Source organism: Chanodichthys erythropterus, chromosome 20, assembly GCF_024489055.1.
Source record: "Chanodichthys erythropterus isolate Z2021 chromosome 20, ASM2448905v1, whole genome shotgun sequence".
Lineage (NCBI taxonomy): Eukaryota > Metazoa > Chordata > Actinopteri > Cypriniformes > Xenocyprididae > Chanodichthys > Chanodichthys erythropterus.
Window position 1 is genome coordinate 25,661,913 of NC_090240.1, and position 27,934 is coordinate 25,689,846.

The window sequence follows — 27,934 nt, forward strand, 5'->3', positions numbered from 1 at the left end:
CAGTGTATATCAACCAATTACAAGAGGCAATGTCTATGCTCACATTTCTGTTTAAACTTTCTCTGCTATAAGTGTACTACGATTTTTTCCTGGTGCACATTTACCTTATAAAATAACACAAATCAGTTACTCAAGTCAATATACGCTCACATGACTTGAAAATGGCTCTAAAGGTCAGTAATCATGCAGTGCTCAGGTGCACTATTCCCTACAACAATCACTAAACCAACAAAATTATTTACCGTGCCTCTTGTCCTCACCCCCCTCACTCCAGCAGAAGTATGAGAACCTCTTAGACCCGGCCAGGTGGATTTTGGGTGACACTAGAAATTTAAGCGATTGTCTCATGCAAGCGGTCTCCATGGCTGCAGGATGGATGTGTGTCAAGAGCAGGTGGCATATGGTGGAAGTATTGCTCTACTGCAGCATATGGTCAGTTACCTTGAGCACTGCAGTTTCCCAAGCTCTCTGGAGATTAAGAGGGTAATTACGTATTCCCTCAACTAAGTAACTGAGTTTTAGAGTTTTACACATTGTACTATTCTGTAATATACCAGAACAGGTGACATACTATACAGAGGTCATTAACAGCTCTTAAACTGTCATTATGGTTTCTCTTTGTTTGAAAAGTGCACACCCAAATGTTCCAGGCACACAAAGCCTTTGTTTGGGCCTTGTTTGTACCAGAAAGTGCAGTGAACAGTGTGATGTCACATGACGCACCTCCTCAAACATCTTGGCAGCACTTCCAAATCATGACTAAGCACCACTTGGCTTAGAAAGTATGAATTTGAATTTGGGTTAATGACATATAAGAGTGTCCAAGATAAATCTTCTAAAAATCTAGTTTAAAAAACATGTGTTCTTAAATTAACTTTAAAGGGTTAGCTCACCCAAAAATGAAAATCATGTCATTAATGACTCACCCTCATGTCGTTCCAAGACCTCCGTTCATCTTTGTCTTTAGTCCGAGAGCTTTCTGTCCCTCCATTGAAAATGTATGTACGGTAGACTGTCCATGTCCAGAAAGGTAATAAAAACATCATCAAAGTAGTCCATGTGACATCAGTGGGTTTGTTAGAAGTTTTTGAAGCATCGAAAATACATTTTGGTCCAAAAATAACAAAAACTATGACTTTATTCAGCATTGTCTTCTCTTCCGGAATACTTTCCATTGAATTGATTCCATTAAATCCTTTCATCTGTCGGCGTTGGTAATGCACTTTTACGTTGTTGTTTTTGGCGATTAGGACATCCGTGACATGCACACTTACAAACCTTTTTAAAAAATATAGCAATAACAAAATACAAACAATGCAGAATAGCTGGAATACAGCGTGCGTCTCCCTCAGACTGTAAACGAAGCTCGGGCGCACCGGATAACACGTCATCAGCGTCTTACGTCAGCAGCATCACTGTGGAGTCGTGAACCACACTCCGGAGCAGAAGGGGGTGGTAATGCACCAATAAGCTGGATGCTAACCGGCGTAAAAAAGGAAAGAAGAAGAAGAAGCAGCATCACTGGGTGCTTCTCAATTCTTATTTGCGCATCCTCGTTTCCTTTCCTTGCTTCCTTTGCTCGCGTTATAGCTCCACCCCTTCAGGACTCGAGGGAAGGAAACAAGGAAAAGACGTGAGGACGGAGGAACTGAATCAAGTAAAATGATATATCCTCAGTCCCTTTAGCGCCACTTCAAAGCGTCATCAGCTGCGCATGAGGGATCTACCCATATGTTGTTAAAGTTTGGTTATTAAAAAAAATATAATAAATAAAGCAAGATGCCCCATTGAAATATGTGACATGTAAAGTTTATTTAAACTGCAAACATTTAAGGCATACATTTAAATTATAGTGACGTATATGAAGGTGGAGGAGAATTTATGCGTGCGTCAGGTTTCTCGAGGAGAAAGTCTTCCGCAAAGGATGCATCTGTGTATCCTCGCTCATGACTCCTCGGGAAGCAATTGAGATGTCCTTCAAGATGGCTGAGCTCCATCGAGGAAACGAGGAGGGATATTGAGAAGCACCCACTGTGGAGTGAAAGCGGATATACAAAGGACCCGGAAGAGAAGACAATGCTGAATAAAGTCGTAGTTTTTGTTATTTTTGGACCAAAATGTATTTTCGATGCTTCAACAACTTCTAACTAACCCACTGATGTCACATGGACTACTTTGATGATGTTTTTATTACCTTTTATGTACAGTATATCGTACATACATTTTCAATGGAGGGACAGAAAGCTCTCGGACTAAATCTAAAATATCTTAAACTGTGTTCCGAAGATGAACGAAGGTCTTACAGGTTTGGAACGACATGAGGGTGAGTCATTAATGACATCATTTTCATTTTTGGGTGAACTAACCCTTTAAGTTTAAGTTTTTCGCACCACATGACATTTTACAACCTGGACGAGGCTTGCCTTGTCATAAAAAGGTCAATTTATCTGATATTTTAAGAAACTCTACAATAATTATTATTCTAAAAGTCCTAAGGGTAAAACTACTGCAGCAGTAAAATTAAAACTATTAAAAAGTGTTTTTCGGAAAAAATAAAATAAAATAGAATAAAAATAAATAAAATATGATGTACTAACGTTGAAGTACTAAAATGACTAAAATTGAGAAAAAAATGTATTAAAGCTATATAGAAATATAAAAATAAAATACCATAGGGCCTAGCAAAAGTAATAAAAACTAAAACAAAAAATTAAAGCATTAGATCACTTTCAAATGAAAATTAGCCAAAGCTTTACTCACCCTCAAGCCATCCTAGGTGTTTATGACTTTCTTCTTTCTGATGAACACAATCGGAGAAATATTAATAAATATCCTGACGCATCCGATCTTTATAATGGCAGTGAGCAATACCAATAAGCATGAGCTGAAGAACGTCCATCATAAACATACTTCACACGGTACCGGGGGGGTTAATAAAGTCCTGCGTATCGTTTAAAAAAAATATTTCCATATCTAAAGAGTTATGAAGTAAAATATCAAGCTTCCACCAGACAGCCTTCTGTATTCAACTTGTGAAGAAAGTGTAAGCTGGCGTCACGTCGGTTAAGCTTTTTAAGTTGAATAGGGAAGGTGTAGGATATAGCGTAAGCTTTTTGAACTGCAAGTGTTTTACACTTTCTTTGCAAGTTGATAGAATAATATGATGTTTATTAATATATCTCCGATTGTGTTCCTCAGAAAGAAGAATATACACCTAGGATGGCTTGAGGGTGAGAAAAGTTTGGGGTAATTTTCATTTGAAAGTGAACTAATCTTTTAAAGGTGCCATCAAACGTTTTTTTACAAGATGTAATATAAGTCTAAGGTGTCCCCTGAATGTGTCTGTGACGTTTCAGCTCAAAATACCCCATAGATTTTTTTTAATTAATTTTTTTAACTGCCTATTTTGGGGCATATGCTGTGCGGCCCCTTTAAATCTCGTGCTCTTCACCTCTGGAGCTCGCGCTTGCCTTAAACAGTGCCAAAACAAAGTTTACACAGCTAATATAACCCTCAAATGGATCTTTACAAAGTGTTCATCATGCATGCGGCATGCATTCGTCGGATTATGTGAGTATTGTATACTGTTATATTGTTTACATTTGATTCTGAATGAGTTTGAGGCTGTGCTCCGTGGCTAACGGCTAATGCTACACTGTTGGAGAGATTTATAAAGAATGAAGTTGTGTTTATGAATTATACAGACTGCAAGTGTTTAAAAATGAAAATAGTGACGGCTCTTGTCTCCGTGAATACAGTAAGAAACAATGGTAACTTTAACCACATTTAACAGTACATTAGCAACATGCTAATCAAACATTTAGAAAGACAATTCACAAATATCATTAAAAATATCATGTAATCATGGATCATGTCAGTTATTATTGATCCATCTGCCATTTTTCGCTGTTGTTCTTGCTTGCTTACCTAGTCTGATGATTCACCTGTGCAGATCCAGACGTTAATACTGCCTGCCCTTGTCTAATGCCTTTCATAATGTTGGGAACATGGGCTGGCATATGCAAATATTGGGGCGTACACCCCGACTGTTACGTAACAGTCGGTGTTATGTTGAGATTCGTCTGTTCTTCGGAGGTCTTTTAAACAAATTAGATTTATATAAGGAGGAGAAAACAATGGAGTTTGAGACTCACTGTATGTCATTTCCATGTACTGAACTCGTTATTTAACTATGCCAAGATAAATTCAATTTTTAATTCGAGGGCACCTTTAAAGCTCATTTAAAATAACAATAAATGTTATTTTAGTATATAATTAATGCTAAAATATATTGATCTGGATGGGTTTTTTGGAATAAATTAAATACATTTTAATTAAACTAACACCAAGAAATCAACAAGCAGCATGATCCACGTACTAACCTTTTTTAGGAGGGTTAAGAGACTGTGGAGATGCCATGAAGTTAATATGAAGTCATGTCTGCACTCCTGTAAAAGAGAAATGTGTTAACTCATTTACTCTAAAATGCTCAATTCAAAGTCCCTAAAAACACACAGGATATTTTGTATGACAGTGAAACACAATACTGTAACATATCTAACATCACACCTTTACATTTCAGTGAAATATGACTAGAAGTTTTTCTATGTTGTTCAGGGAAATTACAGGTTTCTAAAGGAGACAGGCTGAAAATGCTGAATTCCTTGACGGCGTGTGGCAGATCTAGGCTTGCCTTACCAGCTGAATCCTTGCACAACATCTCCTCCCACATTGACTGGGAAAGACTCTCAGCATGTGTCAGAACAACACAACTCAACCAAGAGGAATGACCGGAGGGTGATTCAAAGAAATATGCTGAAGAAACTTCAGGACAGGTTTAGTTGCATCAGTAACATTATTAATAAAAAAATGAGACAGCGATTTAATAACCACTTTATATCTCTTTCATCCCGGTAGTAATGCCAAGGCCATGAGTCTGATTCCCAGGAAATTAATATTGACTTTGAATACACTGTAATTTGCTTTAGATAAAAGTGACTGCCAAACTTCACAAAGTACTTGTAAAGAGTTTCGGTCCTTCTTGTTTGCTGATAGATAACTACAGCTGGAGGTCAGTGTGCATGAATTATTCACTAGAACGAAGGGCAGGGGCAAGACCAGGCTGAAGCCAGTGAATATAGACAATGGAAAATAGCATCTTCCCACTCCAAGACAGCACAGCAAGGTTGAATGGTTGAGAGTAAAGCACATATAGTAAGAACTGCAAGCCCGATGAATGGCCCAGAAACTCCTTTCAAATAAATAACACAGGAATCACCCTGGACACAGGCACAATGAGAGAGGCATCTAGACCGCCACACATATTAACTCTCCATGCCTGCTCTTTTCACAGACTGTTCTCCCTATTTTACACTGATATCCTCCTCCTCTTCCTGAAGTTGCTATGGAAATTAATAGTTAATCAATGCACTAGACAGACAGCAGATCTGATAATGTAAAGGAAGACAGGATTTTCTGCAGCCTTGAGGTTAAAAATGTCTGATCCCACGTGAGTCAGCTGACAAACCACTGCTAGGTAAGGCTGAAGGACAGACCATGAATCTGCTCTCAGATTAGCTTTAGCACTGATACATAGATGTCAGATTAACTTTTAAAATCACAAATATACCATAGTAAAAGTCATCCACTATTACCATCAGGTGAAATGTAGCTTCTTTGATTGTTTTTGTATCATGAGAGGCCAGCATTATATCAATAATATTAATATTGCTATATTCATATCAAATAATTATCACAGAATCTCCATAGCACAAAATAAAAATGAAACCATTTTCAACGTGTTCTTTATTATTAAATCAGATGGAATAAAGTGGTCAGATTATTATGCACAATCATTTTGATCTTCTAAAAGTCTGGATGTTTTTTATATTAATCTACAGTCTCACTCCCCCCTAGTGAGGCTATGTTGCATTGTTATATTTTCATATGTAAAACAACATAAGCACTACATATTTTGCTCTTAGTCCAAAGAAAGACTTACTCACAAGCCTGGCTTTATGTCCCTTAAATGTCACCCTCTGATATTGTCCTTATTGATCACAAGCTATCAATACAGATCCATTGTCATGTCTGCTCCCATCTTTGCGCAGTGCAGCCATCTGTGAATCTACAATTGATGACACCACTGTATCCTCATCAGAAAGCACAGCAATTGTAAAGAGCTGATTTCAATTGTTTTCTTTTAGTGGAGGAACAAGTTCTGGCACTCCCAATGCATTAACTGACACGGCTTCTCCCACGAATATGAAAACTCTTCTCCCTCTTTCTTTTCCCTCGGTCCCTCCCTTTTTCCTTTCTTTGCACTCACTCCTTCCCCCTGCTGTACATCAGGAGAGAGCAGTATGCAAATACTCAAAGAAACAACCAGCGAATAGCAGATTATCAGGCCTGCAATCCCACCAATCACAGAAGAGCAACTTTTCCTTTCAATAGTTCTATGCTGGGGGTAGAGACAGACAGAAGAAGCATTGATATGCTCATCTTGAGTTTCTTATCGTGTTGCCAATGAACGATAGATAGATAGATAGATAGATAGATAGATAGATAGATAGATAGATAGATAGATAGATAGATAGATAGATAGATAGATAGATAGATAGATAGATAGATAGATAGATAGATAGATAGATATGCTGGCTGTGTAATGTTAATATGAAATAAATATTTTTATAAAAAATATTAACTATATTTATCAAAATGATATTACTGGTAAAACAAAACACTGAATATTGCTTACAATATCCTTTCCATTGAAGTGACTTAAAATTCAAGGTTTCTTTCATTGGAGTCCATATTTTAGATTTATGTGGACATTGTCTCTGACTATTAGAATAAAACATCTTTTTTGCCTTTAATGACAGAAATGTCATTTTTGGGTGAACCTGAGCTGCATTCATGTCACCTCGTATTTACCGGAATCTTGAAATGACAACACGTGACGTTATATTCGGAGCTGTTCACGTCCATTTGGTCCTTGGACTGGGAATTATGCGTTTCCATGGCACTACTATCAACGCCTAATAAATCAATCTACAGCGGTCAGGTGGTACAGCGGCCACGTGGTACATCTGGGAGCTTTCAGAAAACTCCCAGCTTACAAACTGTAATTACGAGCTCTACGAGGACGTGAACGCTTTTTACAAGCTAGAATCTTGTAACTACAGGAATTACGAGGCCGCGTGAACGCACCTTAACCCTTTAGTTACTCACCTTCATCTTGTTTCACACCCATAAGACTTTCATTCATCTTCAGAACACACATTAAGATATTTTGATGAAATCTTAGTTTTTTTATCCTCCATTAAAAGCAACGAGATTACCACATTCAATGTCCAGAAAAGTAGCAAAAATATTGTTAAAATAGTTGATGTGACTACAGTAGTTCAACCTTAATGTTATCAAAGTCCCTTTAAGACAAGTCATTTCATTCGGCGGCCATCTTTGAAACGCCTCTCGGGCATCCTGGGCATCATGCAATCTCTTTGAATGGGGAAACATTAAATTCTCCAAAACTGTTGGCCAACCTTACGATTACGTTTCATATTTGAAATCACCAATGAAATCTAACAACAACCGGCTCATAAATTTAGTTTCTAAACGCTCGAATCATGACAAAAAAACTATTTTTCAAGCTTGATCAAGCTAATGCGCATGCGCAGACCTAAATGCGCGTCTCTTCGAAGGCGCGCGTCTGAAACCGGTGATTTTAACAGCCGCTAAAGTGACGCGTGACTTTACCAGTCGGCGATTGGCTCTTATTTAGAAGGCGGGACTTATTCCGCCATATTGCGCATTACAATTTCTCCCATTCAAAACAATACGAGTGACACGTCTTGTGTTATTCTATAGTCTTTGATGTTATGAAGCAACAAAAGTACTTTTTGTGCGCAAAAACAAAACAAAAATTACTACTTTATTCATCAAATTCGTCTCTCCCCTGTCATTCTGCTACGATATTTTCATTGCAGCGCTTCCAGGTTCTATGTCCGAACGGCGGCTCAGCTCATTGCTCAGCTTTGGCCGACGCCTGTTCACATGAGCAGCACGAGGCATGCATGTGATGCTGATGGAGGAGCCGGACAATAATTATTACTGTAGTCACATCGACTATTTTAACGATGTTTTTACTACTTTTCTGGACATTGAATGTGGTAATTTCGTTGCTTTCAATGGAGGATAAAAAAAACTCAGATTTCATCAAAATATCTTAATTTATGTTCTGAAGATGAACAAAAGTCTTCGGGGTGTGGAACAACATGATGACAGATACATATGACGGAATTTAATTTCCTTTAAGCAGTGGAGATATTTAACCTTATATCATGATGGGAATCCACATTTGTGACTCTGGACCAAAAAAAAACACAGGTATATTTGTAGCAATAGCCAACAATACATTGTATGGGTCAAAATTGTCGATTTTTATGCCAAAAATTATTAGGATATTAAGTAAAGATCATGTTCCATGAAGATATTTTGTAAAGATTTTGATTCCAGATGTTCAAATAGTTGTATGTCGACCAAATGTTGTCCTATCCTAACAAACCATACATTAATGGAAAGCATATTTATAAACTTTCAGATTAGGCTATGTATAAATCTCAATTTCAAAAATTTACCCTTATGACTGGTTTTGTGGTCTACGGTGACATTTAAATAAAGGCTGATTTTAGACTGCATTAAAACTTTTAATATTAAATGTGACATTCTATTAAAATTGCACAACCAAATTCTTATTAATGTAATATTAAATTTGTTTATATGGGCCACAATCAATAATCAGACGCACACTTACCATGCACACTCCGTCTACAGAATTCCTTTCCCTTTTTCATTCAAACGGACACCGCTTATGTGGGCATAAATGATGCTGTAGTCGGAAGTAAGGATAAATACGTATTTTCATGCCATACATTTTTTTTTGTCGGCATTGAAGTCCTCAATGGAGGTTGTTTACTATACATATGTCATCCAACTCAGCAGAGGGCGCTATATAGTCTCGTCAGCCGACTCAAAATTTGTAGTTCGTTTAGCGCTGCATCCCATCCTCGTGTTTTTGTTTTGTGGACTACACGCTCACTGCCATGAAAGTTACATGAGTGTTTTAATTTTATATCTGAACTAAATTAACGTAGTGAAAATAGAGGGAAAAGACCTCTTGAGCTCAACGCTTTCATTCCAGTCAACACAGGTAAACTTAATTTTTTTTTTAAAGTAAGTGAAACTTTTCTGTGTACCTTCTACACGAATGACTTTAAAAATATGTTAAATGTACAAATCTTTGAGATTTTTTTAGTTGAAATTCAGCGATAGATATCTCCCGATAGATGTGTGAGAAATAAAGCCCTGAGTGTGCGCTGCACCCACGTGGTTTGATCGCGAGGCTGCGAGTCTTTTGTTCCGAATCAATCAAAAAAACGAGGAAGACGGACAGACATAAGTAGAGCATCTGAATCAGGAAATCTACTTATATAATAGTCGCATCTTCCAGCACAACAGACCAAGCCGCTGCCACTTAACTTAACACCTCTACATTCGGTTAACTTAGATATTTGTATTTAAAGTAGAGGGGGGAAAGTTTTACTCAGGTGAGTTATGATATTCTCGATGTTTATGATTGCGGCTTCGGATGCAAATGCAGTATAGCATGCTAACTTGGCTACGTCTGCATCATACACATCTGTAAACGTTATGTTTTTCAAATGCACTTTCCATGGGGTATAAGTTGACGATTTGGACTTTTTTACGGGACAGGGGCAGATATAACACGTGGGTAAGGGAATAGTTTAGTTACTAGTCTGGATGAAACAGAGCGGTGCTAGTTGGCTAACCGGCGGCTGCGTTATAAAACATAACAAAGAAACAAATGGAGACTGAGTGAGACAGACGCGTTGCTGCTGATTCTTTTGTTACAGCGCTGCTAGTGTGTTAGCATAGCACGGGACCTCTGCTTTTTATAACGCTTCATATTTATATTATCATGTATACGCAGAAAAATGCATTGACATTACTAATACGCGGAGCATGTGTGTGTTTTCTTAAGGATTCTTTCGCTGTGCGATAATTGGGAATTTGGATCAGCAAGAGATTTGAATCATATTGACTGTTTCTTCAGTCGGATGTTTTTGGCTCGTTTGATTCTCATTTCTGTCCTTTTATAGTCTAGTCAGAACAGTAAACTGCTTGCTTAATACTTTTTTTTGGTTTGTTTTTACTGTAGGATTTTGTACTATGCCACGCAAGAAGCAGACAGATGTGTCTGGGAACGGTGGATTGAAGAGGAAAAGAGGCGGTGGAAAGAAAAAGGACAGGGAGTTTAGCAGTGATGATGAGTTTGATGACTTTGAACAAGAAAACACAAAGAAACCTGGGAAACCAGCGGCTAAAGCGGGTCTGCAGCCTGTCACTGTGGCAGATGATGTGAAGGAGAAGATTGTAAGGACATATAATTGCATACTACTTATTGCTTCTATCTACTGTATACATATATACTGTGTGTGTGTGTGTGTGTGTGTGTGTGTATATATATATATATATATCAAAAGTTTGGAAACATTACTATTTTAAAAAAAAATTTTAATGACGTCTCTTATGCTCATTAAGGCTGCATTTATTTCATAATAAATGCAGAAAAAATAATAATATTGTGAAATATTATTACAATTTAAAATTAAGTTTTTCTATTTTAATATACTTTAAAATATAATTTATTTCTGTGATTCAAAGCTGAATTGTCAGCCTCATTACTCCTGTCTTCAGTGTCACATGATCCTTCAGAAATCATTCTAATATGCTGATTTATTATCAATGTTGGAAACGGTTCTCCTGCTTAATATTATTTTATAACCTGTGATACTTTTTCAGGATTCTTTGATGAATAAAAAGTAAAAAAAAAAAAAAAATGAGCATTTATTTAAAATGGAAATCTTTTGTAACAATATACACTATCCAGCACGGATGTGTTAAATTGATAAAAAGTGATAGTAAAGATTTATATTGCTAGAAAAGATTTATATTTTGAATAAATGTTGTCTTTTTAACCTTTTATTCATCAATGAATCCTAAAAAAAGTGTCACAGTTTCCAAAAAATATTAAGCAACACAACTGTTTTCAACATTGATAGTAACTGAGTATCAAATCAGCATATTAGAATGATTTCTGAAGGATCATGTGACACTGAAGACTGGAGAAATGATGCTGACAATTCAGCTTTGCATCACAGAAATAAATTATATTTTAAAGTATATTAAAATAGAAAAACATAATTTTAAATTGTAGTAATATTTCACAATATTATTGTTTTTTCTGTATTTATTAAATAAATGTAGCCTTAATGAGCATAAGAGACTTTGTTCAAAAACATTAAAAATAGTAATGTTTCCAAACTATTGAGACACACACAAAAGCATATGATAGAGTACAGGGGTTTTCAAACTTTTTGATTCCAAGGACCCCCAAATATTACAATCTTGTGATGGAACCCCAGAAAAACAGCTGTATGTTTAATAATTATGGAGGCTTATTTCGGTTAAGTTTAATAATGCACTTTTATGTTTTCATTGTTCTAAAAACAGTGAATTATTAAATATTATCTGGAGAATGTTTACTTTGCATCTTTTTTTCCTTACTCTTAATGTTAGGTGTATAAACCTTTTAAACTTATTATAATTAAAACAATAAGCTAACACATAGACTTTGATAGCTTTGAGAGTTTAAATTAGTTTTTTAAAAATTTTTTATACCTGTTCCCCCAAGCACCCCCATGGGGTTCTTCAGAGCTCAGTTTAAATTGTATTAATGGATTGTTGATGGATTTCTTGCTTTTTCTATTGTGCAGAAACTTGAGGTTCCCAAAGTTAAAGGTCAGCTGCTAGTTTTTGGAGCCACCAACTGGGACCTGATTGGCAGAAAAGAAGTGCCAAAACAGCAAGGTATGATCACGCATGAGCCAGGGATATCTGGGTTGCAGTATAGTTTCAGAAAAGTCTCGCCCATGTGAGTCATATGTGCTAATCTCTTAATGGGACATTGTGACACTAAAATGTATTAATTATTAAATAATCATTTTCTATTTTAATATATTTAAAAATGTAATTTATTCCTGTGACCGCAAATCTGAATTTTCAGCGTCATTACTCCAGTCTTCAGTGTCACATGATCCTTCAGAAACCATTCTAATATGCTGATTTGATGCTCAAGAAACATTTCTTTTTATTATCAATGATGAAAACAGTCGTGCTGCTTAATATTCTTGTGTAAGCATGATGCATTTTTATTTTCAGGATTCTTCAATAGAAAGTTCAAAAGAACAGCATTTATTTTAAAAATTTTTTTTTTTTTTTTTTTTTTTTTACAGCCCTTACTCTCACTTTTGATCAGTTTAATGCACCCTTGCTGGATAAATGTATTAGTTTCTTTCAAAGCATTTATCAAACCATTTGAAGTACCTGTTGGCTGAAAATACTGCAGAGAATTTACACTTCTGTGTGAGATAAACCATAATTAGATTGCAGTACAAGTCATTTTTTGAACTTCAAAACAGGGAAATTTGAGATGCACCACCATTATCTCACACACAAACCCTGAGACAAATCAGCCAGGTGCAGATATTGACTTCACACTTAAAATGGGAAAGAGGAAGTGTGTGAGTGGCAGTCATTTATAGTCTTCAGCTTTGTTGGAGAGTATTCATGTGTGTCTGTGTGTGCTTTTTCTAGCTGCTTATAGGAACCTTGGGCAGAATCTGTGGGGTCCCCACCGCTATGGATGTCTCAATGATGTCCAGGTTAGCTGTGTGGTGTCTGGTCCCTGTGCTGCCCACAGTCTCATCATCACCACAGAGGGCAAACTCTGGAGCTGGGGTAAGTGTCCACACAACAGTAGTGTTTCCTGTTTTATTCAGGATTCTTACTCTGGCTCTATAAACTTTTCACATCATGAGGAGTTACATATAGAATTGGTAACCCATTGACACCAAAGACACAGCTTAACTTTAGTGAGTTTAACCCTTTGACGCGTAAGATCAAACACCGGTGTGATTAGAACATTCAGAGCATCATATGATCAACTTTCATATATCACAAATATATAAAAATACTTAATGTTTATTTTAGGTTTCAGACATTTAATTAAGTACTAAAACAATACATTTGGAGTTTGTAAAATACACTGAAGCAATAACAATCCTTTCCATTATAATTAGACGACATGTTTTATTCATATCAGAAACACATTGTGCAAGTAACTTTAAAGTTTACTCTATTCTTCTCCCAGTTCACTGGCTCACTTTCATGTATTTCGGGAGAAGTGGATCTAACAGATCCAATTCTTTGTACTGCGGCGCAGTTAACATTGGGGTTGCCCATCGTGCATATTAATTTAAACTTACGTGTGAAAGGGTTAAATAGAATTGAAATCTCTCTCTTTTTTTTTTTTTTTTACTTAATTTACTTTAATCAATTATTCATCAAACATCTTAGGTTTTTATATATATGCTCACCAAGGCTGCATTTATTTGACCAAAAATACAATAAAACTAGGGCATTCAAAATGTAAAAAAAAAATAATTCTGCTTAACGTGCGTTTAATATGATTAACGCAGCATCCATTTTTTCCTGTCATCCTTTGGCTGTGCTACAGTATATGATCACACTATAATTCATAACACCTGAAACACGTGTACAGAATGCCTCTTCAGACATTGTGCCAGTGCCACATTAAGTCTTTGCGCTTGAATGGTCAAACACACACAAAATTGTCAATTCCTGTTTTGTCCTGTTTTTTTCCTTGTAAGCACAGTCTTAAAAGAGTTAAAGTGTTAATTGAACTAAGAGTTGTAAGAAAATAGGTTGTGTAAGATCCGTGTCAGTTCATTAAGTGACAGCAGCCTATAAACCTGCTAAATGCATAAATGTTAATCAAAGAACAAAAGACAGAAAATCACTCACTGCTCGTCTGACACAGCATAATAATCAGCGATACTGCCTACACTGGATGTGGCAATTTCCCAACAGTAAACTGATGCCCTATTCTATTTCTGATGTACCTCAAGGGCTCACACTGCTTCTGACACAAAGAACAAATTGACTTTCAATGGTCGCTTTGTCGCATCCTGTGGAGTCAGTCTCAAGCTGTTTTGGCACGGTGTAGACACGGTGTAATAAAGATCCAGCGATCTTTATAAATGCCCGCAAACAACTTTAAAGAAAATGAAATTCATGCATCAAAGATGCAGAATTCCTGTTCCTAATTTCTGCTTCTGGTCTCTCTCAGGTCGTAATGATAAAGGGCAGTTGGGTCATGGAGACACTAAACGATTGGAGGCTCCAAAACTAGTTGAGGGCCTGGGGGAGGAAGTGATTGTAGCAGCTGCTTGTGGTAGAAACCACACCATGGCCTTAACGGGTAGGAAACACTTTGCTACATGCAAAGTCTTTGTTGTACTATTGCAGTAATTATAATTCATTTCATTGTTATAATGATAATGTAACACCATTGTGGTGTGCTTATGCTTTGTCTCACAGAAAATGGTACCGTCTACACCTTTGGAGAAAACAAACTGGGTCAGCTAGGTCAGGGCAATCAGACAGATGCTGTGCTCAGCCCTACTACAGTAAGGCTCTCCCTTGGTTTAATTTACTTAATGGGGCTTCACTGGAACATGTTCATTGTGTTTTGAATTCTCTACAAAACACCTGCATTGATTTGTCTACAGATCCAGTACAACGGGCAGCCAATAGTCAAAGTGGCCTGTGGTGCAGAGTTCAGTATGATTGTGGATTGCAAGGGGAACCTTTATTCTTTCGGTTGCCCTGAATACGGCCAACTTGGTATGTAACACTCTAGTCTGATGGTGCTTGCTTAGCTGTAAAACAGTTACCAAATGCATCAGTTTGATTATTCAACTACTCTTTGTATTCTGTATCTAAGGGCATAATTCGGATGGAAAGTTCATTGCTCGTGCCCAGCGCATTGAGTTTGACTGCGAGCTGATCCCTAGACGGGTGGCCATTTTCATTGAGAAGACCAAGGATGGCCAAGTGCTTCCTGTGCCCAATGTCGTGGCTCGGGATGTAGCATGTGGTGCCAATCACACGGTGAGTAGCAAGAATGTGGTGCAAATCAGACATGGATGAATTAAGACTGAATTATATTGTTGCTTTCACGCAGCTGGTGTTGGATTCCCAAAAGCGTGTTTTCTCATGGGGATTTGGGGGATATGGACGACTAGGCCATGCCGAACAGAAAGACGAAATGGTCCCACGATTAGTCAAGCTCTTTGACTTCCCAGGCCGTGGAGCAACTCAAATATACTGTGGCTACCAGTGTTCCTTTGCTGTGAATGAAACGGGTAAGCATGTAATTCCTCCCTAGGAAAAAGACACAATTGAACAAGTATTTGTGGTTAATGCTTCTCTTTCTTCAGGTGGTCTGTTTTTCTGGGGAGTGACAAATACGTCCCGTGAGTCCACCATGTACCCCAAAGCTGTGCAGGACCTTTGCGGATGGAAGATTCGCAGTCTTGCCTGTGGGTAGGTAAAGGCACAGTGGACTCTGAAAATGTGTTCATAAGACATTTACAAATGTTTGCAGAATGTTGATTAGATGTTGTCTGTAACTCCTTAGGAAGAGCAGTATTATCATTGCAGCTGATGATAGCACCATTAGCTGGGGACCATCGCCCACATTTGGAGAGCTGGTATGTTTGTCTGTCTTCTGTTTAGGTCTTTGACTTGTTTAAAAAAAAAAAAAAAAAAAAAAAAAAAAAAAAAAAGATTCAAAAGTTTGGTCAGTAAATTATATATTTTAAATTAATTTATTCAGCAAGGATGCATTACATTAATCAAACGTGATAGTAAAGACATTTAAAATGTTGTTAATTTGTTTCCACAAATTAAGCAGCACAACTGTTATCAGCATTGTTAATAATGTTTTTTGAGAACTATATCAGCATATTAGAGTGATTTCTGAAGCATCGTGTGATACTGAGGACTGAAGTAATGTTTGCTTAAAATTCATGCAGGAATACAGGAATAAATTATATTTTAAAATGTTATAATATTTCTCAATTGACTTTATTAGTAAAGTAATTAGTAATTTTCAAAAATTACTGTTTTACTGTATTTTTGATCAAATAAATGCAGCCTTGGTGAGCATAATGCCGGGTTCGGACTACACAATATTTTTATGTTGCAATAGTCAGTGTCAGATTATACGATTTTGACCCCTAAATTCGTGTCATGGACCAAAAAAAAAACATGTTGGACTACACTGTACCTCCGGGCCAATTATCGCTTGCTGTCTTTAACAATGTTTGTGATGTCATCGAGAAGGCACAGCTATCGACTGACAGGTTTTGTGAGCGTAAACAAACAATGGCTACCAAAGCTGCATGTTTTGCACTGGTTGTCTTGTTAGAAAAGCCCCAAAAAGCAAGAAAGAACCTGACAGTGGACACGTTCCTAGATTGCATGAAGAGAACTTGAGGTAAAAAAAAATATATATATATTTTTTTTTTTTTTTGAGCTAGTAGTAAAAATAAATGTACTCACCGGGTTGCTGAAGCGCCTCCGCTCTTGTTCGCCAGCATTAATCTTTTTTCACTGTCGTGGTAGTCCCTTGAGGAAGCATCATAAAGGCAGGAGTACTGTCATAGCTCTACTAATCTTTCCTCCATTGCATCAGTACTATTGTCTCCCTTTCATTTGGCATGTTTGAAATCTGCGTACAGAAAAGCTTCTGTGCACCTATTGGTCAATGTCACAGATGCAAAGGAACTTATCGTAGAACACCAAAAATAATGAAAAATGAAACCTCCTAGTCTTTCTGTTGTGATGTCGTGAATACGAGATAAAACATTCAATGCTTGCATCCTGATGGCCAATGTCACTTATGAATTTCCACGACACCTTACGTCAAATGGATTGTGCCATAATCGGGTTAAAATCGTGCAGTATGAACCGGGCATAAGAGACTTCTTTCAAAAGGCTTAAGAAATCTTACCAACCCCAAACTTTTGAACGGTAGTATATATGTAAGCAAGATTTTCATTTTTAAATTTTGCGTTTTTAGGGCTATGGTGACAACAAACCTAAGTCCTCCACCACTGCTCAAGAGGTCAAAACTCTGGATGGAGTGTATTCAGAACAGGTGAATTCTGCTGTCAAAGACATGACTCCTATCCTCCCAGAATTCTGTTCTCTGTGATATAAAGCTATGGCTGTGCAACTGAAAACTGTCATTTCAGGTGGTGATGGGCTATTCGCACTCTCTGGTTATTGCCCGACAAGACACAGAGCAGGAGAAGGAAAAGCTCAAGAAGCTGCCCGAATACAACCCGCGAACACTCTGATTGGACACCATTCTCATTTTCTCCAGGGGCTTTTTTTTTTTTTTTTTTTTTTTTTTTTAATGGAAGGCCTCCGCTCATTAGGTCACCTGGGTAATCACAATTTGGTTGGGATGGGATTGTTTATTTTTCTTTGATTTTTGGACATGCCACATGTCAGATTTAAGTATTTAAGAAGTTGCGTTAACTGATCGGTGTAGGCTTGGGCGTTTCAGAATGGTAATTGTGGCGTCACACGCCGGTTTTAATTTCACAATAAAACCAGCAACTGCTCAGAGCACTCGGATTCCACTGGAACCATCCCCTTTACTTATACATTCCTAATGGAAGTTTATCACAGATTGTTTTGTTTATTTTTCCATAACAATGGCTGTGAAATCTATGTCTGCTCTCTTCCAAAAACTGGTGCTAAATCATTCTAATGCAGACTATCAATGGACTAATGGTTAACTAAAAAGACATGCTCACTCCATTCTTGTGCCTTTTTAAGTGAGATGATTCAGGCTGAGTATCAGTTAGTCCTATGACAACTCAAGTGTGTTATGGGGCACTTCACCTTTTAAACATCACTTTCATTACTTCCAGCTCCATGTTTTCATCACCATACATAAGAACATCATTTTCCTCAAATCGAGACCATGTAGCTAATCAGTAAGATTTTTTTTTTTTTTTTCTTCTATTTTTAAGATGCATAATCCTGTTAATCTGATCAGGGAAGTATTTTCAACTCCTACAATGCAAATGAGACATCAGCTGTGAGATTTTTATTAAATCAATTCTTCCTTTTCTAGAAATTGAAGTGTTCATGCCCTTGCTAGTGATGTAAACTACAGAAATGCTGTTCTCGTGTTGATGTTAGCATGTTTTGGAAATAATGAACTTGATGTTGAGAAGAGTAGATTGTCCCATCATCAGGGACCACAATGTCTTTACGGAGCATTTTTTCATGCAATATGTTAAATACTGTGCCATTTCTTTGTGTTCACCTGGGCTTTAACTGATCACATTGCTATCTTTCATAATCTGTATGCAAGTCCATACAAGAGTCCATCCAGTTTGTGGGCGAGCAACAAGCTTTATGTTCTTTGAAAACAGTTTTAAATTGTGTACTTGCAAGAAATGTTCATTTAAGCAGTTTATGTCCAGGAACTGGAATTCCAACACTTTTTTTTGATTTCTAAAATGTTATTTTTTTTCTTAATATTAAATAAAGGTTCATGTAAGTTGGTATGTTGTATTTTTTTGACCCATGGATCTCATCTTTTATGTAATGTTTTGTTGTTTCTCAAGTTAGCAGAACAGTGCTGTTTTAAAATTGGCATGAAATGAAAATTCACCTTAATGCATGTTATAGATTTTCTGAACAATTAATCTGTGCACCTTTCCTTGTTTGACCTTGTAATGTTTAATCATCTGTACCTTCCAGTGCAATGACATGCTTCTCTCTGGTGACACAAAGCATGCAGGACTTTTTCACATACTTTAAGCCTTTCCCTGCAAGCTTGCATTCATGTGCCTCCACTTTTGAGTGCAACATCCACATCTCAACATCTTGCATACAACCATGTCACAGCCCTACATTTTTCCCCCAATAATATTACACTTGACCATATGTGGCAATATAGGAGAAAAGATCTATTGCTACTTCAGTTTCATTGTGACTTCAAAAGTATTTGTAGTGGATAAATAGATGTCCATCTAGCATCAAAACACCAGTGATAAATAAGTGTATTTGAATGGATAAAATGTAGTTGTATATGAATTTATTTAAGTGTACAAAAAAAACAAAAAGAATTTAATCCTCATCCTCCTCTTCTTCCTCATCCTGGTTGATTTGGAAGTAGCGAAGTTCGTAGCTTTCTTTAGTGTTTGCCACAACACGCAACCAGTCTCTGAGATTGTTCTTCTTTAAGTATTTCTTTGTGAGATACTTCAGGTACCTGCAAAATAAGAGCAGTGAAATATATATATATATATATAATGTAAGTTGCAGCTAAAAATAAAATAATTGGCAAAACAAATAAAGTCTAGATGTATCAGAACAAGCACACCTTTTGGAGAAGGGCACCTCAGAAGAAACTGTGATTTTGCTCTTGCTTCTTTCAATGGTGACAACTCCACCTCCCAGGTTTCCTGCTTTACCGTTGACTTTGATGCGTTCCTGTAGGAACTGCTCCTGTAACCACGTATGGAAACGAAACAAAATCAGACAGCTGGTAATCTGACATATCCAGAGTAATACTGACGAAAAAAAAAAGCTTTATAAGGACTCACAAAGTTGGCAGCATCCATAATACCATCTTCAACGGGATGCGTGCAGTCCAGCGTGAACTTCAGGACCTGCTTCTTCTTCTTTCCACCTTTAGAGCTCTGCTGCTTCCTCTGCAACTAAATACCCAAAATGTGTATTTTCAGTCTTGTATGACAGGCATGTCATTATCATCAGAATAACAAAACTATTAGTAGAAGTGTTGAAGCGAAAGATTAAATTCTCTGTGAATGTGACTTGACGGGGTTCATTTCATAATATAGCAATTGTCTTACGTATTGGGTTATTACTTAAGTTATGACAGCGATATAGAGTCTAATATACAATTTCGAATGATTTGTGTACATGAAAATGAATGGGAACGTGTGTTATTTTATTCACTAGGTCCGTATGATCGAACTTACAACAGGCGCCATAGTGAGAAATTTCGTCGAGAGGAAGAATCACGACTGCGCAAGCGTGACGTCACAGTGTTCGATTTGTCTGTTGTCTGACTTAAAGAGACAGTTCATCCAAAAATAAAAATCGGTCATATGACCTGTCCCTGTCTGTGGTCCCACACTTGCTGATTACTTGTATACTTACATGACGTATTTCCTGTGTTTGGCCTCAATGTTCACGGGGGCGTGAAGACCGCAAGTGTGTGTTGACTTTTGAAAACCCGAATGGACACACTTGCAATATACTGTTGTTAAATGCAAGTATTTACAGAGCTTTATTTACGCATTTTGATTTTCAGTCCTTTACACTTATTTAAATATTCGCTATGTAACAGACAACACAATTTAAAAAATTGTGATACCTTAAGACTATGTAATAAAAAAGTTGTAAATGCACATTCATCTCTGCACTAATAAAATGTGCTCACTTTATGATGTACTACTACTAAATTATATATAATATCTAATTAATTTAACGTACACTGGAAAGTTTTCCTCAATATCTCACGATTTTGTGATGTGAGTTTCTGAACATGATGGATGATAGATACACTTAGCCTCAAATACCGCTCCGATGCGAAATTGCATACTAAGTACGTACTAAATTTGAATTTGAATTTACTTCACAACCTTTAAAAAAGTATGGTACGTACTACATCCACCATGCTGTCACATGACCTACAAACGTATACAAACGTCATTTGTAAAATACTATCAGACATACTACTCTGATGGCGTATTGTTTTTCACATACTATTAGGGCTGCCCTCAACTAAAAAAAATGTCTAGTTGACTTAGTTCATTTAAGCAATTAGTCGACTAATCACACGTGTATAACAATAAGGCATAGAAATCACAATAATGAGCCTTTAATTGCCTATATATAATACATAGCCTAATCAGCACTTAAGCGTACACAAAAAGCTTGCAGCAGCGCACCGGCAAAAGTAATGATTATGAGTGTGTCGTGAAAAAACAGCAAGGAGACTGTCTAAATATTTTTATAATTTATTTATAAAGTTTTTATAAATAAATGTTTTCCACTACAGAAATTAAGTTGACGAAGCAGACTCCTCATCTCCGTAGTAGTGGACGTGCCTAAAGGTGCGGTCACACTGCACTTTTCGTTTCATTGACTTCCATTCAATGCGTCAGACCGGAAACGCAAGCTCGTGCGAAAAATTTCACATTTCGCTGCATTCCAAAGTTCAAGTTTGGTGAACTCTGACCTGCGAAATCACATCACGTGAAGACGTGCGACCAGTAGATCAATTCAAGATCGATTTGTCACGGCATGACCTCTTGGCTGAATTAAAAGAATTATATTTTTGCATTAAAGTCAAGTAGGTTATGTATTTTTACATTTTAAATGTATTACTTTAAGTTATATGTTGAATTCTTGTTTATAAAAAAGACGCTGTAGACCGTGACGTCATATCACGACCGTTTCTGCATCCGAAGAAATTTCGCACCTTCAAAGTCTAGTGTGACCGCGGCTTAAATGCGCGTTTCATATGGAATATTTTCATAATATTTTAATATTTCATATTAGATAATATTTGTTTTTCGCTTGAATTGGCTGACGATCGCTTGACATTTCGAGCTTTCTATAGACATTTTTCTCATGTCTGTGTGAGGAAACGGTATACTGAGTTTTAATTTTTTTTTTGACGCGCTCCGGTTCACAGAGACCGAGACGGCAGAAAGCGCATTCTGTCTGTTTTCTTTATTTTACAAAGGCACAATGTTTTCTTGTTACTGTGAGTTTACACAAATAAAAGTAGAACAGTTTCAAATGATGTATTACTCTTATCTGTATGACCAAAAATGGTGGAGTGTTTCCACAAAATGCAAGTGATCGCGACGGCGCCTCTATGTTATGCAGTAAGTGCGCTATACTGCAGCTTCCACACTCCGCACAAACACTTGGATATGCGTCTAATAATAGCACACATTTATCAAGGTTAACATTAGAGCGAGCAGCCATGTAAAGTTGCTACTACATGTTTCAAATGATAAGCCATATTTGAGGTCGATGGATGATACGCAAATGTTTGGATTTCCTGCCCAACATACTGTAATTACCACAATGACTCGCCGTTAATGATCTCTCCCTCACGGACTGCATGATTTTTGTTTTTTCTGCTACTAACCGACTAATAACATTTTTGGCCAACTAACCCTCTTCTAGTCGACTATTGATTAGTCAAATATTAGGAGGCAGCCCTACATACTACATAGTATGGAAGTATTCGATTCCGGATGCAGCAAGTGTGTTAAGGTGATTTAACTGAGACAGTCTTGTGCGCTTCCTTTCTGTCAAGTACACTTGCTCCAAAGTAGCCAAGACCGCAAGTGTGGGTACTGAAACAGTCCCTAAATTCACTTGCCCACGTCTTTGCAAAACAGTATGATGTTCTTTCTACAATGAATCACAAAAGGTGATATTCAAACTTACCTTATATTTTGTGCTCCACAGAAGAAAGGATGCAATAATGATGGAAGAAATTTCATATTTTAATGTAAATAGGGATTCAAGTGTTGATATTTTATAGAAAATTGCATTCAATTTCTGTATGTATATAACAAAGTTCAAACTAAAGAATTGTTATTCTAACATGACATGTGTAATTATTTTTAGCTACCAGGACTTTTGACAGACAATGGCATCTGGTTTGTGTTGTATAATCAGGGTCTGAGTGTTCTGGCCCCAACATATCACCCCCTCATACAACAGATACAGGAGTGTGAATTCATTGTTTGTTTTTGAAGCCATATCCCGCATCACAGAACCTTCACACCGCATTCACTCCACCCAGCAGAAGCACTCGGACAGGACGAGGTATTTACATATTCTTTATAGGTGAATGGAATTAAATGTATGTTTATTAATTTGCTATTTTTCAATACATATGTGACTATTTATGTTTCTTTTGAGCTATTCAAAGCATTTTTTCTGTTTAGGAGCTATCTTCTAAGTCTAATAATAAGTATTGACCTTGGATCTCAACTTTTTCACTGTACATTCTGAATCAATGAGAAGCCAAGGATACTAAGCATACTCAGAATAATTTGTATTATTGATGGTCTATATAAATGTGTAAATGCGCTCCTCCATATAGTATATCAGAATATCTGAAGGTCTTTATTACATTTTCAGATGTCTGGAGAGATCTTTTCCCCTTTGGATAACCTCTATGACCTGGACAGTGCCAACTGCCATCCTCTGGTGTGCCACTTGTGCCAAGAACAGTATGAGCATCCATGTCTACTGGACTGTTATCACACGTTCTGTGCCAGCTGCCTGCGCGGAAGGGCTGTGGACAGCCGACTGACTTGCCCTCTCTGTGGGTAAGAATTTACTTCATTTAATCATTCATCACCTTATTCTGACAATTCACACAGTATGATTGCAGTAGGGGGGAAAGGGCCTACAGTGTTAGTATAGATTTAAATGCAAAGATAAAGCCTATGACATGTATGCATTTGAAAAAGATTGTATTTATAGATTTAAATGGTCAAACAACATTGTCTGGTCAACTTTGTGGTGCCAGGGGCATCTGTAGGAGAGATTACCTTCTAGAGGCCAACAGCTGCACTATAAATCCTGCCTTTGTGTTGGACTTAATCGAAAGTCTCTGGGCACATTCTGCCAAGGCCACTATGGCATCAAACAATAAACCTAACACTATCTGACACTTGACATTGGATACACAGGTCCTGGGCTGGCTACAATTAGAGATGGCTGAAATGCCTGTGCGCTCACCCTTCTGCTGCCATATAGTAAGTCTAGCAGCAGCTTAATAGCACACCGTAGATCTTGCACTTATGGAGGGAATTTATAAAAAAATGGTAAAAGGTTGGTGGTCTTCATAAAGAAGCATGTTAGAGTAAGTATGAATTTGTTTTTAGCTGGTTAAATGTTCATTTGAAAGTTAACTTACTGTAAATTTCTCAGTGTTTTGAGTGTTTATGTCATTGTGATCGCATGCATTATGTGTTTGTTAATGTTATGCATCAGCAATGCAAAGGACTGTGTTAATGTTATGATATAGGATAATATATTGTTGTTTAAAACTTTTTGTCAAATACACTGTGAATGCTTCTCATAAACGTGAATTAACAGGGAATCTTTGAACCATTAACCTTAGAAATATTAAAGTAGTATTTTTATTTGTAGAATTGTTTGAGTCTCTTACTCTTTGTGTCTATTTTCGTCTCAATGGGGTTTATCTATCGCTCACTGTTCTATCACAGAATTCAGGAGAGCTATTTGTGTCGTTGTTGCTATGAAGGAGAGATAAGCACGTCAATGCCAGATGTATGACTAAGACATTATCAGGCAATGGGTCAAAAGTTCTACACAGACACACAAAACTGTCTGTTTCTTTTGTAGACATCAGTCTGTTGTGAAAGGAATAAATGCCCTCCCTCCAGAGGATCGACTCCTGAAGTTCTTGGTGGACAGTTCAGCAGACAGTGAGGAAACCGTACAGTGTGCTAACTGTGATTTGGAGTGCAAAAAACAGGTCTCATTATCACAATACAGTAACATGCACGTAATGAAGAATTTAAAGGGTTAGTTCACCCAAAAATGAAAATTCTGTCATTTATTACTCGCCCTCATGTCGTTCCACACCTGAAAGACCTTTGTTCATCTTCGGAACACAAATTAAGATATTTTTCATAAAATCTGAGGCCTGCATTGCCATCTAAACATTTAACAATTTCAATGCCCAGAAAGCTACTAAAGACTTATTTAAAACAGTTCATGTGACTACAGTGGTTCAACTTTAATGTTATGAAGCAACGAGAATGTTTTTTGTGCACCCAAAATAGAAATAACGACTTTAAATTCAACAATATCTAGCGATGGGCGATCTCAAAACACTGCTTCATGAAGCTTCGAAGCTTAACGAATCATTTGTTTCGAATCAGTGGTTCGGAGCGTGTCAAACTGCCAAAGTCACACCCCCCAGTGGTGAGCCACTGAAATTTCCAAACACTTATGACATAATGAAGCCTCGTTTACTGAAATCACGTGACTTTGGCAGTTTGATACACGCTTCGAACCACTGATTTGAAACAAAACATTTGTAAAGCTTCGAAGCTTCAAGAAGCAATGTTTTGAAATCGCCCATCACTAGATATCGTTGAATAAAGTCGGCACACAAAAAGTGTTCTCGTCGCTTCATAACATTAAGGTTGAACCACTGTAGTCACATGAACTGTTTTAAATATGTCTTTTTCTGGGCTTTGAAAGTGTTAATTGTTTTGCTGGCAACGCAGGCCTCACTGAGCCATCGGATTTCATCAAAAATATCTTAATTTGTGTTCTGAAGATGAACGAAGGTCTAACGGGCGTGGAATGACATGAGGGTGAGTAGCCTAATTAATGACAGATTTTTCATTTTTTTTCATTTTTTAATAGTTCCGCTTTCTTAAAGTCACGATGTAACGGAAATAGCGACAGATCTTTTTTTTTTTCCTTATTGTGATGTACATCCAAGTAAAATAGATTATTGAAAAATAAGATGTAGGGCAGAGGCTTGGTTTTATCCATTGGTTGTTGGATGGGGGCAGATCTGAAAGTGAGCTTGTAATCGATTGTAAGAAAGTGGCAGACTAAATTATTGGAGAAGTCTGGCATAGAGAGAAGATCAAGTTTTTGAAACAGAGTGTTGGAGGTAACACATTACAAGTAACGCAACGTATGTAATCAGATTACTTTTTTCAAGTAACTATTAAAGTAATGCATTACTTGAAAATTTACAACAACATATCTGACTTACAGAGGCATTGTGTGCGCTGTATAAACATGATGGTTATTCTAGACTAGTTCTAGACTAAATGTGAGCATACATTTACTCATTTACTACTTCTTCTGCATCCTATTCTTTTGTAATCCAGAATGGCAGCACAGCTGAAAGGCTTGATTGTTTGAGCTGCGCCCTCTACTGTACAGGCGTGAATAGCATTTCCTTCAGCCTGAGGCTTATCCATTTCACTTTTAGTGTGAAAGGGCATTTACATTTGTCAAAAATATAACTTTTTTGTTGTTATAAAAACAAAGAAACAGCCCAGCCCAGATGAGAAAAAATAACGCAAATGTAATGTAACGCATTACTTTCCATAAAAAGTAACTAACACAATTAGTTACTTTTTTAGGGAGTAACACAATATTGTAATGCATTACTTTTAACTTTCCCCAGCATATGCATGGATTAAAGATTAATGAGATGTACAGAGTTTAGAAAATAGAATTTTTTATTTCATGCTCTAACACAGGGATGTCCAAACACAGTCCTGGAGGGCCACTGTCCTGCAGAGTTTATCTCCAACTTGCCTCCACACACCTGCCTGGAAGCTTGATTAGCTGGTTCAGTTGTGTTTACTTGGGGTTGAAGCTACACTTCACAGGACAGTGGCCCTCCAGGAGCACTAAAAAAACTAATGGTTCTTTTAGTATTTTTATGGAATAAATATTGTAAGAAAATAAATGCAATTCAATTACCATGAGATATTTAAATTATAAATGAATTCATAGTTAGGTTCTTGTAAGTTGTTCACACAGACATTTTAATGACTTTAAACAGGTTTTTTAGAGGTGGCATAAATGCAATCCAGTGATTGGCCAGAATTATATTTTAAACGACAACACTAAACAAATAAAGCGTGTGAAAACATATTTTGTTCATGTATTTTTATAAAATACTACTGACAAAACATAATACTATAATGTGTGTCTTCAACTACATGCTGTCTTATGAACAACCAGTCAGTAAATACACTTTAAGTATGAGTTTGATTTACTAAAAAGAAATGAGTCATTTGAGTAATTTGTTTAAGATTCGGACAACAGCAGTTGCGCTGTAGATTTTTGATTCGCTAAAAAGAAAGAGTTATTCACTAGGAATTTGACTCAACTGATCATGCTGTCTGTATGTATATAAACTCTGTCAGATATTTCAAAATGATGTTTTTTTTTGTTTTTTGTTTTTTTAAGATTAGAGTTTTGTCTAAGTATTTAATTCTTCTGTCATAAACCCCAGGATGTGGATGCAATGTATTATTGCAACACTTGTTGCCAACCACTGTGTCGAGACTGCAGGGAAACCACCCATAAGGCCAAGATGTTTTCCCGCCACGAGATTGTCTCCTTGGCAAAGCGCACCAAAGAAGCCCATAAAAAATGTGGTGTGTGTGAAACTCTGTTTTGATTTAGTTCAAACTACTATAATTTTTTTTTTTTTTAATTGTCAAGAACAAGTCTTTGATGCTGAAGCTTTGGGATTCATGCACTCTGTCTATTTGCAGCCCTCCATGAGGAACTCTACATCATGTTTTCTACAGAGAAAAAGTCCATGCTCTGCATCAACTGCTTCAGAGACATGCAAGTGTGAGTTCTAAACTTAACTGAGCATGTGATTAGCACATGGCCCTTATGATTCCAAAATAATCTGGGTTAGTCTTATTCCATAGGGAGAGCAGAGCACACTGCATTGATATTGAGACAGCATATATACAAGGCTGTGAAAAACTGGACCAAGCCGTCTTAGTGAGTTTCTCTCCCATCCTTTTCTCTGCAGTAATATGTACTTTCATTTGTGTCTGTATTGTGAGGAGCTGTGGAGCACCTCTTGAAGCCATTTCACTCTCCTCAGGCTGTTAAGGAGCTTCAGACGTCAGCTCGAGAAGCTATTATTCTGCTCAAAGCCATGATTGGAGAGGTCAGGGCCAATGTGGATGAAGAAGAGAGCGCCATCTGTACTTTGTTCAATAATATGCAGGTGCCATGCACAAGTACAATACACAGTTAATCTGGCTAATTTTGATGTCGGAAAGAATTAATTGAG

At 37.0% G+C, this 27,934-nt stretch overlaps 4 protein-coding genes across 23 annotated transcripts in view; 2 read left to right on the top strand and 2 right to left on the bottom strand.

Annotated features, from left to right (window-relative positions):
• The window catches only part of arhgef10lb (Rho guanine nucleotide exchange factor (GEF) 10-like b), a 55,213-nt gene extending 46,313 nt beyond the window's left edge, over positions 1–8,900 (bottom strand). The window contains exons 1-3 of one of the 10 annotated variants that reach the window (XM_067371156.1): positions 4,699–4,765; positions 4,383–4,448; positions 2,761–2,797 (exon numbers count right to left, since the gene is read on the bottom strand). In XM_067371156.1, coding sequence (XP_067227257.1) covers positions 2,761–2,797; positions 4,383–4,448; positions 4,699–4,755 — 160 coding nt within the window. In that variant the 5' untranslated portion in view covers positions 4,756–4,765. Of the gene's footprint in view, positions 1–242; positions 433–2,760; positions 2,798–4,382; positions 4,449–4,569; positions 4,656–4,698; positions 4,766–6,001; positions 6,277–8,815 lie in introns of those variants that run through there. The other 9 variants (XM_067371159.1, XM_067371165.1, XM_067371166.1 and 6 more) reach the window with 9 other exon arrangements.
• Positions 8,901–9,073: 173 nt separating this feature from the next.
• On the top strand, positions 9,074–18,587 carry rcc2 (regulator of chromosome condensation 2). 2 transcript variants are annotated; one of them, XM_067370948.1, is made up of 13 exons: positions 9,074–9,211; positions 10,241–10,455; positions 11,859–11,952; positions 12,739–12,882; positions 14,294–14,425; positions 14,545–14,633; positions 14,736–14,850; positions 14,951–15,117; positions 15,191–15,371; positions 15,447–15,552; positions 15,647–15,719; positions 17,093–17,170; positions 17,268–18,587. In XM_067370948.1, exons 2-13 carry the CDS (start codon positions 10,252–10,254, stop codon positions 17,370–17,372), a joined length of 1,488 nt encoding a protein of 495 aa, XP_067227049.1. In that variant the 5' UTR covers positions 9,074–9,211; positions 10,241–10,251; the 3' UTR covers positions 17,373–18,587. The 2 variants fall into 2 exon arrangements, with proteins under 2 accessions (XP_067227049.1, XP_067227047.1); XM_067370946.1 differs by lacking the exon at positions 9,074–9,211 and adding an exon at positions 9,417–9,608.
• Positions 18,588–19,097: 510 nt separating this feature from the next.
• On the bottom strand, positions 19,098–20,085 carry LOC137009301 (large ribosomal subunit protein eL22-like). Its single transcript, XM_067371383.1, has 4 exons — positions 20,043–20,085; positions 19,644–19,757; positions 19,421–19,545; positions 19,098–19,309 (listed from the first exon to the last, which is right to left on the bottom strand). The coding sequence occupies exons 1-4, from the start codon at positions 20,052–20,054 to the stop codon at positions 19,165–19,167; spliced, it is 396 nt and encodes a 131-aa protein (XP_067227484.1). The 5' UTR covers positions 20,055–20,085; the 3' UTR covers positions 19,098–19,164.
• A 2,695-nt stretch (positions 20,086–22,780) lies between these two features.
• Positions 22,781–27,934, top strand: part of rnf207b (ring finger protein 207b) — a 9,722-nt gene continuing 4,568 nt past the window's right edge. Inside the window, exons 1-7 of one of the 10 annotated variants that reach the window (XM_067371405.1) lie at positions 22,781–22,920; positions 23,239–23,429; positions 23,796–23,861; positions 27,131–27,275; positions 27,396–27,477; positions 27,561–27,636; positions 27,743–27,868. In XM_067371405.1, the coding sequence (XP_067227506.1) occupies positions 23,343–23,429; positions 23,796–23,861; positions 27,131–27,275; positions 27,396–27,477; positions 27,561–27,636; positions 27,743–27,868 (582 nt within the window). In that variant the 5' untranslated portion in view covers positions 22,781–22,920; positions 23,239–23,342. Of the gene's footprint in view, positions 22,942–23,238; positions 23,430–23,795; positions 23,969–24,474; positions 24,608–27,130; positions 27,276–27,395; positions 27,478–27,560; positions 27,637–27,742; positions 27,869–27,934 lie in introns of those variants that run through there. The other 9 variants (XM_067371403.1, XM_067371406.1, XM_067371404.1 and 6 more) reach the window with 9 other exon arrangements.